This window comes from Dipodomys ordii, unplaced genomic scaffold (genome assembly GCF_000151885.1).
Source record: "Dipodomys ordii isolate 6190 unplaced genomic scaffold, Dord_2.0 Scaffold66, whole genome shotgun sequence".
Taxonomy (NCBI): domain Eukaryota; kingdom Metazoa; phylum Chordata; class Mammalia; order Rodentia; family Heteromyidae; genus Dipodomys; species Dipodomys ordii.
The window spans coordinates 4213948-4224119 of record NW_012267282.1 but is presented as its reverse complement, the minus strand read 5'-3'; the positions used below and the strand labels follow the sequence as shown (position 1 = coordinate 4224119).

Below are 10172 nucleotides of genomic sequence, written 5' to 3'. Positions count from 1 at the left end.
AGTGGTAGAGCGCTCGCCTTGAGCTGAAGAGCTGAAGGACAGCGCCCAGGCCCAGAGTTCAAGCCCCACGACCGACAAAAAAAAAAAAAAGAAATGAGGCTTGGGGCTGGGAATGTGGCTTAGTGGTAGAGTGCTTGCCTAACATGAAGCTCTGGGTTCAGTTCCTCAGTATCACATAAACAGAAAAAGCTGGAAGTGGCACTGTGGCTCAAGGAGTAGAGTGCTAGCCTTGAGCAAAAGAAGCCCAGGGACAGCTGCTAGCTACTCAGGAGGTTGAGATCTAAGGATCACAGTTCAAAGATAGCCTGGGCAAGAAAGTCCATGAGACTCTCATCTCCAATTAACCACCAGAAAACCGGAAGTGGAGCTGTGGCTCAAGTGGTAGGTACTATGAAGAGGGACAGTGCCCAGGCTCAGAGTTCAAGACCCAGGACCGACAAAAAAACAAAAACAAAACAGACTACGGAGTTGTTGAGAGGTACTACCAAGTTTAATATACTTAATTTTTATTTATTTTTCTTTGTCAGTCATGGGGCCTGGGTGCTGTCCCTCAGCTCTTCAGCTCAAGGCTAGCGCTCTACTACTTGAGCCACGGCACCACTCCCAGTTTTCTGAGTAGTTTATTGGAGATATGAGTCTCACGGCCTTTCATGCCCTCGCTGGCTTTGAACCTTGATCCTCAAATTTCAGCCTCCTGAGTGAGGATTACAGGTGTGAGCCACCAGAGCCAAGCTTATATTAAAAATCGATTTAATGTTTAACAAAATGAAGTGCTTAAACAGGGTACCTGGTTTTTGGGTTTTATTTGTGCCAGTACTGGAGACTGTCCCTAATCTTCTTTTACTGAAGACTAGCACTCTACCAATTGAGCCATAGCACCACCTCTAGTATTTTCTGAGTAGCTTATTGGAGATAAGAACCTCTTGGACTCTCCTGCCTGGACTGGCTTGAACCTCATCCTCAGATCTCAGCCTCCTGTGTAGGTAGGCTTACAGGTTTGAGCCCTGAGTGCAAATGTTACTTTAACAGTAACTATTATTCACTTTGTATTGGGAAACTTGCTACTCCTAAGGCAGTTCATGCCATCTTTGGCCAGCCTTAGGCAGAGGTTATTTGGATCTACACCCTCATATAGAGTCTAAAGTAGTTTTATTTTTTTCCCCCTCAGATACAAACCTCAAAAATCTGAATGCATACCTCCTGACCACTGGGGGGAGCCACACACAGTGCTTGGAGGCATTGCTAAAATGGGATCTGTTGGTACCCTGGCTTTGTGTCTTTTTAAGGTACTTCTGTTAGGGGCCTGAGCTTTTTCATCTGTTCAATGCTTTAATACCGCTTAGGGTCCCAGCTGGCTCTAATAAGGTAAAGAAAAGTTGCTAATTACTGACGCTTAGGTGCTCTAGGGTAACAGGTGATTACACAACTCTCTTCCCTCCACCCTAGGTCTTTATGATATTTTTATTCTTTCTTCTCTTTCTTTTTTGCTGCTGGACTAGAATCCAGAACTTTGCACATACTGAACACATGCTCTACCGCTAAGATACATCTCCAGCCTTTTTTATTTTTCTTTTTGGGGGTGTCTGAACTCAGGATTTCGTGAGTATTAGACAGTTGCTGTACTGCTGAGCTATGATTGAGACAGGTCTTGCTCTTTGCCCAGGCAGATTTAGACACTGATCCTCCTAGATATGCTTCCAATCCTAGCTAGAGTAGCAGATGTATACCACTGTACCTAGCTTTTTCTGTTGAGATAGAGTTCTCTTCAACTTTTTTCCTCATACCTCGATCCTCCAAATCTCAGCCTCCTGAATAGCCACCTCACCCAACTCCTCTTTTTCCTACTTCTGATCTGAGCACATGGGAAGTGGAGGAGCATGATGTCCAGATTTGGGGAACAGAAACTGCCTACACCCCAAAGCCGTATTCTGTGCCATCACTTCCAGACCATCTTGCTCTCCTTAAATAAGTAAATTTTCTCCTTCTGGCTTCTAACCTTTTCCCTTTTCAGAAGTTAAGCCCCACTACATCTAAAGATAACATATAAAAGGCAAATAGGGAGGAAGGCATTCCCTGAACCAAGGGTATTTCTTTTTTCTTTTTTTGGGGGGGTCCGGTCGTGGGGCCTGAACTCCGGGCCTGGGTGCTGTCCCTCAGCTCTTCAGCTTGAGGCTAGCACTCTACCACTTGAGCCACAGCGTCACTTCTGGCTTTTTTCTTTTTGCTTATGTGGTGCTGAGGAATCGAACCCAGGGCCTCAGGCATGAAAGGCAAGCGCTCTACCACTGAGCCACCTTCCCAGCCCCCCAAGGGTATTTCATTATCATATTCATTGAACCTTTTTCCATTGGGAAGCAGAAATTCAGGACAGTCTAGTAGTGGGATACTGGGACAAACAAGTCAGTACATAAATCAGCTAGATTTCAGGTGCTATTGGTCAGAACTATGAAGGGAAGACATCAGGGTGATGTGACACATCCAGACGTGGAGCTACTTAGGTAAAGGAATGTTGTTTCTTTGGAAGTGATATTTGAGACCAGATACCAACTGGAAGTGGAAGGCGAAATAAGTTGAAAGTCCATTACAATAATAAGCTTTGCTACTCAGGAGGCTGAGATCTGAGGATCGCAGTTCAAAGCCAGCCCGGGCAGGAAAGTCCGTGAAACTCTCATTTCCATTAAACCACTAGAAAACCGGAAGTGGCATTGTGGCTCAAGTGGTAGAGTGCTAGCCTTGAGCTGAAGAGCGCAGGGACAGCGCCCATGCCCAGAGTTCAAGCCCCATGACCAACCAAAAAAAAAACAAAACACCCAGGAAGCCATGCACTGGTGGTTTGTCTGTAATCCTAGCTATTGTAAGGTTCACTGAAGGAAACTACCACATGGTTCAAGCAGAAAAGTTTATTAGGAAGACAGCAAATTGCTGGCATACCCTGCAGTGAGGTCCTTGGAAAAAAGGGCCAACCCTTGGCAGGGTTTGAGTTAAATAGGAAAGAGGTGGGGAGAAGGTGTGATTTGGATGGTCCAGGATGTGACCTCAGAGAAAGGGGAGGTAACTGGCCCAAGTGTGCCAGTCACCTAGGTAATGCAGGTGCTGGAAAACTGGTGGGCAGTGGGGGTAGGGGGAAACCTACATGTAGATTTGCACACAGACTCAGGTGGACCTAACAGCTACTCAGAAGGCTGAAATATGAGAGTCGTACTTTAAAGACAGCCTAGGTAGGGAAGTCCATGAGACTCATCTCCAATTAACCAAAAAGACACAAATGGAGCTGTGACTCAAGTGGTAGAGCACACCAGCCTTGAGTGAAACAGTTTAGTTGCAGCACCCAAGCTCTGAGTTTAAGCCTTAGCATAAACACACACACACACACTCTCTCTCTCTCTCTCTCTCTCTCCCAAAAACTTGGGAAGGGAACCACCTTCATGTTTATCTCCTAACATGATTGGATGTAGGGAGGGCTGCCCTCTAGTGGTAATAAGAATCAAATGTCACCTCAGGGACCTGGGATGCCACATATGGTCACTCATTCCAATTGTGTTTATTCAACAGGTATTTCCTGAGTGTGAAGAATGTACCAGTAATGTTTGAATCCTTGATGTTAGGAGCTGGAAACTGCCTATAAAGCTCCCTACCTGCTGGGCACTGGTGGCCCAACTCCTGCAATCCTAGCTACTCACGAGGCTGAGATCTGAGGATCATAGTTTCAAAGCCAGCGCAGGCAGGACAGTCCGTGAGTCTCTTCTCTCTAATAAACCACTAGAAAACTGGAAGTGGCTCTGTGGCTCAAGTGGTAGAGCACTTGCCTTGAGATGAAGAACTGAGGGACAGCGCCCAGGCCCAGAATTCAAGCCCCAAGAACAAAACAAACAAACAAACAAACAGGTCCCTACCTTTGACTTAACATCATTACTCCAGTACTCTACACCACCTCACCTTTGACCCCCCCCCCATTCCAAAACAAAATTGGCCGTCTAATGCTCTAACAGTTACCCTGCTTCATGGTCTTTGCCTTTGCAATTCCTTTGAACCTGGATAGCTAGATCCTGGCTCTTTGAATAGTAGCTCAAATCTAAGATATGAAATTGTTTATTGTTTTCCCCTACCCATAAAGGTTATTTTCCAGAAATCTCGTTGGTCTAGCATATATATGTACTCAGAAGATACATGGTCAATGGATTTGAAGATTTGCTTATCTTAAAATTTAGCTACTACATGAAGCTGGGCACTAGTGGCTCATACCTGTAATCTTATTCAGGAGGCTGAAATCTGAGGATCATGGTTCAAAGCCAGCCTAGGCAGAAAAGTCCATGAGACTTATCTCCAATTAACCATCAAAAACCTGGGGAAAAAAAGCTGTGGTTCAAGTGGTAATTCTAGCCCTGATCACAAAAACTCAAGCAGAGCACCCAGGCCCAGGGTTCAGGCCACAAGACTGGCTAAAAAAAAAAGGGGGGGGGCTGGGAAGTTGGCTCAGTGGCAGAGCGCTTGCCTTGCATGCCTGAGGCCCTGAGTTCGATTCCTCAGCACACATAAGCAAAAGAAAAAAGCCGGAAGTGGTAGAGCGCTAGCCTTGAGCTGAAGAGCTGAGGGACAGCGCTCAGGCCCAGAGTTCAAGCCCCACGACGGGACCCAAAAAAAAAAAAAAACTATTGGGTAGTTGAACATGGTGGTATAGGCTAGTAATCCCAGGACTCCAGAGATAGAGGCATTAGAATCATGTGTTTGAGGCCAGCTTGGACTACATAGTAAGAGATGCCCTCAAAAAGAAAAACCAAGTGGAGCGCTGGTGGCTCATGTCTGTAATCTTAGCTACTCAGGAGGCAGAGATCTGAGCATTGCAGTTGGAAGCCAGCCCAGGCAGGAAAGTCCAAGAGACTCTTACCTCCGATTTAACCACCAGGAAAAAAAAAAAAAAATGGAAGTGATACTGTGGCTCAAAATGTAGAGTGTTTGCCTTGAGTGAAAAAGCTCTGGGACAGTGCCCAGGCTCTCTTAGTTCAAGCCCCACGACTGACAAAAAAAAAAAAAGAGAGAGAAAGACTCTCATCTCCAATTAGTCATCACAAGACCAGAGGTGGAGCAGTGGCACATGTGGTAGTGTCATCCTTGAGCAGAAAAGCAAAGTGAGAGCTCAATGCAAGCCCCAGTACAGTCACAAAAGAAAGAGAAAAAAAAAGGAAGAAAGCCATGAAAGAAAAAAAAAGGGCTCCAATTTACCATGGATATGGAAATGGTAGGACACACCTGTAACCCCAGCACTCATAAGGCTGAGAAAGAAAAATCAATAGGTTGAGCCAGCCTAGGTTACATAAAAGACCTTGCCTCAAAAAAAGGCCACGCCAGGCGCGTGTGGCTGAGGCCTGTAATCCTAGCTACTCAGGAGGCCGAGGTTTAGGACTGCGGTTCAAAGCCTGCCTGTTCTTATCCCCAATGAACCACCAGGAAACCGGAAGTGGCGCTGTGGCTCAAGGGGTAGACCGCTCGCCTGGAGCTGAAGAGCTGAGGGACAGCGCCCAGGCCCAGAGTTCAAGCCTCACAACCGACAAAAAAGACAGAAAATGGCCATCTCAGTCCTAACCTCCCTGACCCTGCTTCTTTGTGCATTTACAACCCTGTAAATTATTGTCGTTTGCTCCTCGGTGTTGAGTGGCTCTTCCTCTCAGAGCCGGCACCAGCCTACCTGTCCTCTGCACCTGAGCGAACGCTAGACTTCAGCTTGCTCTTTTTCCAGCAGACCTGACGCCACCTGTTCCTTGGGCCTCAAGAGGTTCCCAGGGGTGACCTTAGGCGGTCCGGCCTAGCAGAGCTGCTGAGGGAGCCGGGCCACCAGAGCCGAGGCGCCCGTGAGAGGCGACGCCAACCCTCACTGGGCGCTTCCGGAGGAGGGAGCGGGCGGCGGCGTCGCGCCAAGGACCGAGGGCGGGACTGTCCGGAGGCGTCGGATCACGTGACCACGCGCAGGCACCGCCTGCTGGGCACTGGGTGGGCGTGGTGCATGCAAATAATCCAAGGGCGGTGGCCAATCACGTCGCGCGCTGAGGGTCCGGATCGGAGACCGGACGCCCGTCCGAGCGCCGGCTAGCGTCGCGGTCGCCTGGGGCTCTCGGACCGGGGCGGCGCAACGCTGCGGGCCTGCGAGTTAGTGCGGTGTCCGCTCGCTCCACTCCGGGTTCAGTGCGGCCGGGCCCGCGTAGGGGCGGGGGGCAGGCGGAGGTGCGGCGGGACCCGGGCCGCTGCCTTCGCAGCGTGCTCCATGCATCCGGAGCCCGCCCCGCCCCCGAGCACCAGCCACCCCGAGCTTCCCCTCAGCGGCAGCAACTCCACCAGCGGCAGCCGTCGGAGCCGCCGCCGCAGCGGGGACGGGGAGCTCCCGGGGGCCCCGCCGCCGCCGCACGCCGTCACCTACCCGGACTGGATCGGCCAGAGTTACTCGGAGGTGATGAGTCTCAACGAGCACTCGATGCAGGCGCTGTCCTGGCGCAAGCTCTACCTGAGTCGCGCCAAGCTCAAAGCCTCCAGCCGGACCTCGGCTCTGCTCTCCGGCTTCGCCATGGTGAGCCTGGGCCGCCCTGCCCCCCCTCCCCTGGCCGCAGCCCCGACGGGGCCCACTGGGGAGCGGGCTGGGCGGGCCAGGGGAAGGGGAAGAGCTGGTGAGAAGCGGTCGTGCATGGACGCTGGAGGGGTGGAGGTGGCGTGGAGTGACGGACGGATGAGAAGACGTGCCAGGGGTCCAGGTGGCCTTCACATGGGCAGATCCGGTGCAGAACCGGCCGGGAAACGGGGTGGACACAAAGAATGATGCGTTCGGGGAAAGGAGGGTGCTTTAATAAGAGTCCGGCCCGTTTGGGGACTGGCGTCCTATGAAGACTTGTGCCCTCGAACCTGAGATCAGAAGCTATTCATTGGCCAAGGTCTTTTAGCATCTAGTAGAGGGGATTTCCTGATATCTTCTTTCCACCACATTTTCCCTGAGCCTCAACCTGGGGGTGGGGGGGTGACAGTTATTCTCCACCCTCACTTTCTTCAGAGACCTGCCACTGAGTCACAAGGTGTGGGGGAGGAGGGTGGGAGTGTTCCCCTTGAACACTCTTGCTTGATTAAGGGGTAGCCTATTTCCTTCCCGGCCTCCCTCCCATTCCCTCCGCAGTCTCCAGGGCCTGGCCTGAGAAGCCTGAGAGGGGTGGAGCTTCAGAGGTTTGCAGGTTGGAACCCAAAAGAGGGGCTGGGAATTCCTTTGGTCTGAAACCTTGGAGTTTCTCTGGGGCAGGATACTACATAACAAGTCCATTATCATTACTCTGGGTGACCTCAGCCTGCCTGAATGGGGTCTGCCCGCCATACCACTCCTCCCTCCTGCTTGTGGGAGCGATGTCCTTGGCCTTGAGGAAGGGAGTGGCGCTGCACCCTCCGTGTTTTCGTGGGAAGGGAGTGTGTCTGGGTCTCTCCCTGTGTTCTGCAAACAAGTGGACCAGTGTTGTGGAGCCTGAATATTTTAGAGTCCCAGAGTGCACTGGGCCACAGTGGGAACAGGAGATTGAACATGAGGAAGCACCCACCGCTCCTAGCTCTGTCACTTGAAACCTGTGTCACCTCAAGCCAGTCACTGTCTTTTTCTGGACATCGCATTTTGGAAGTGGTAAAGGAAGACTTCTTTCAGAAGTTTCTCTGGAGTGCCTGCCTTAGCAAGCACAAAGCTTTGAATTCAAAACCCCAGTATTGAAAGGAAAAACATTGTATGACTTTGAGAATGAAATTGAAGGATCCCAGAAGAGGATATCAGAGACAGAGTGAAAGTAAAGGAGTAGCCCCCAAGTTTTTAGTTGAGGGCAAAATGATCCCTCTGTTTTCTGTCCTTCTCAAATTCTAAGAAACCAGTCAGTACTTTGTGCCTGAGGAATCTCTGTGAACAGTAGACATTTATAAAGCACTTTATGGATGCCCTCACTCCTCAGATTTTGTCAAGAGACTTTCCCAAGGGCACACACCTCGCCCGGTAGAGTGGAACCCAGGTATGCTGCCATCCAGAACTTAAGCATGTGTGTCAGTTTCCAGACATGAACAGTTCGGAGCAGCTATAGAGAATAGGAAAGAGCAAAAAAAGTGTCTTTGAAGCCAAGAAAAAAAATGTTCTATATCGTACAAGGAGGGAGTCACCTCTGGGTTTAGGATAATGGGATACCTGATTGCTTTTCCTTGGGGGTCATAAATTATAGCTGCCCCTTTCTGCCCCAGTAGAGGTAAGGGACAGATGAATGACACTTGCCTTGTCTTTTCAAGTTCTCATCCTTCCTCTTGCTAAAACAGTGGAGGAAGTTGAGAGGCCCAGGGCAGCAGTGACATTGGTGAGCTTTGGCTTCCACACACTAATCTCTTCCACACCTTATTTTCCCTAGCCTGGGTGGAGAAGGTTTGGTAGCACCCCTAAGTTCTACTGGCAAGAAAGGGGGAGACTTGGCACAGCCTACATTCCAAGGTTACAAGACAGTAATTAATTATCCATTGGCCACCGAACTGGAATTCTCTGGGAGAGATTTGTGTGTAGTGGGAAGTCTGACCAGGCCCCACCCTTATTAGGCCACCCAGACTTTCAGTGAGCCTCAGAAAGGAAGGGGTGCCAGGCAGCCCTTGGTAACAGTGACAAGCTTCCTGAATTACTCTCCCTTGGCCTATGAGTCAGCACAACAGGCTTCCTGCCCCCAAAGGGCTTCCTTCCTAAAGACCTGGAAAACCAAACTCGATGACATGACTGACCTTTGATCTCCAGTAGGTAGCTGAGTTGCCTAGGATGCCAAATTCACCTGCTTATCTGATGAGATTGAAGGGAGAGTCTTCCAAAAAGCTTGGTGGAGATTGAACCATTTGGCCACTCGGTGGTGGAAAGGGCTGGCCAGGTACCAGTGAAGTGTTAGGAAGAGGCCGAGGACCTGGGACAAGTAGCTTTACCTGTTGGAAGCCAGTTTGCTCATGTGTACAAAGGTGATCCTCCACCTTTTGCATAAGGCTTTTTCACAAGGCTGGCTGGGTCTAGAAATGGTTGGGGAATTTCAGGATCTGATGATTTAAGCATTGGCCAGATCTTCTCTGCTCTGCAGAAGTGGCTTCTGCTCCTGAAAACATTTCTACAAACAACCGCCCTTGGCAGCCTCATACCAAACAAGGGGTGCTAGATGTAGCATATGACCTGGTGCCCCTGGAGCCAAAGGTCCCACTGGGGACCTTGCTTTGGGCCATCAATGCCTCAAGTTACCACTCAGCAGTCTTAGCCTGGGCCTGACTCTGTCTCTGTCCCCTGTAGGACCTGTGAGCACACAGGATCCTGCCTGCTGGGGAGGGGCAGGCTGTAACATTAGCCTAAGCAGATGATAATTGGGAAGGTCAGCCTGTTGCAGTAAACAAAATGCTTTCCACGACCTGGGATCAATTATTTTTGGATTATCTACCTCCTTGAGTTCTCTGCCCCCAGCACCTTTTTGTTCCAGGTTCCAGAGCAGGTTGAGAAGTTGGCTAAGATTTCTGTAAAAATGATTTGGAAGGAAGCACTCAAGTCCTAAGATATTACTGAGCCTCTGTGACAAGTTTGGAGTTTCAAGGGCCTCAAGATGAGCAAGAAGCTATTCTGTGTTCAGTACTCATCCTCAGTAGTATTTGTTATTGTTGGAGTGGGCTTGTCTCTTGCACTAGGCCAGCCACGGTGCCAGATGTTGGCACGTACCTCCCCCCAAGTTCTGAGGCTTAAACTCTGGGTCTGGGCTGTGTCCCTGAGCTCCTTTTACCCAAAGCTAGCACTCTACCACTTGAGCCACAGTGACACTGCAGGTTTTTTCAGTGATTTAATTGGAGAGAAGAGTCTCACAAGCCTGGCACTGCTGGCTCACGCCTTTAATCCTACTCAGAAGACTGAAATCTGAGGATCGTAGTTCAAAGCCAGCCCAGGCAGGAAAGGCCATGAGACTCTTATCTCCAATTAAGTACCAGAAAACTGAACACTTCCAGTTCCCAGAGTTCAAGCCCCAAAACCAAAAAAAAAAAAAAGTCTCACTTTCCTGCCCAGGCTGGCTTTGAACCGCAATCCTCAGATCTCAGCCTCCTGAGTAGCTAGGATTATAGGCATGAGCCTGGCTCCGTGTGTGTGTGTGTGTGTGTGTGTGTGTGTGTGTGTGTGTGTGTGT

The 10172-nt window shown here is 49.9% G+C and overlaps 1 protein-coding gene and 1 long non-coding RNA gene across 2 annotated transcripts in view; both read left to right on the top strand.

Moving 5' to 3' along the window:
• The window catches only part of LOC105990667, a 17090-nt gene extending 15720 nt beyond the window's left edge, over positions 1–1370 (top strand). The window contains exon 3 of the long non-coding RNA XR_001175323.1: positions 1169–1370. This is a non-coding gene — a long non-coding RNA (uncharacterized LOC105990667). The remainder of the gene's footprint in view (positions 1–1168) is intronic.
• Positions 1371–6137: 4767 nt separating this feature from the next.
• Positions 6138–10172, top strand: part of Orai1 (ORAI calcium release-activated calcium modulator 1) — a 15918-nt gene continuing 11883 nt past the window's right edge. Inside the window, exon 1 of the mRNA XM_013023103.1 lies at positions 6138–6556. Within this exon, the coding sequence (XP_012878557.1) occupies positions 6257–6556 (300 nt within the window). The 5' untranslated portion in view covers positions 6138–6256. The remainder of the gene's footprint in view (positions 6557–10172) is intronic.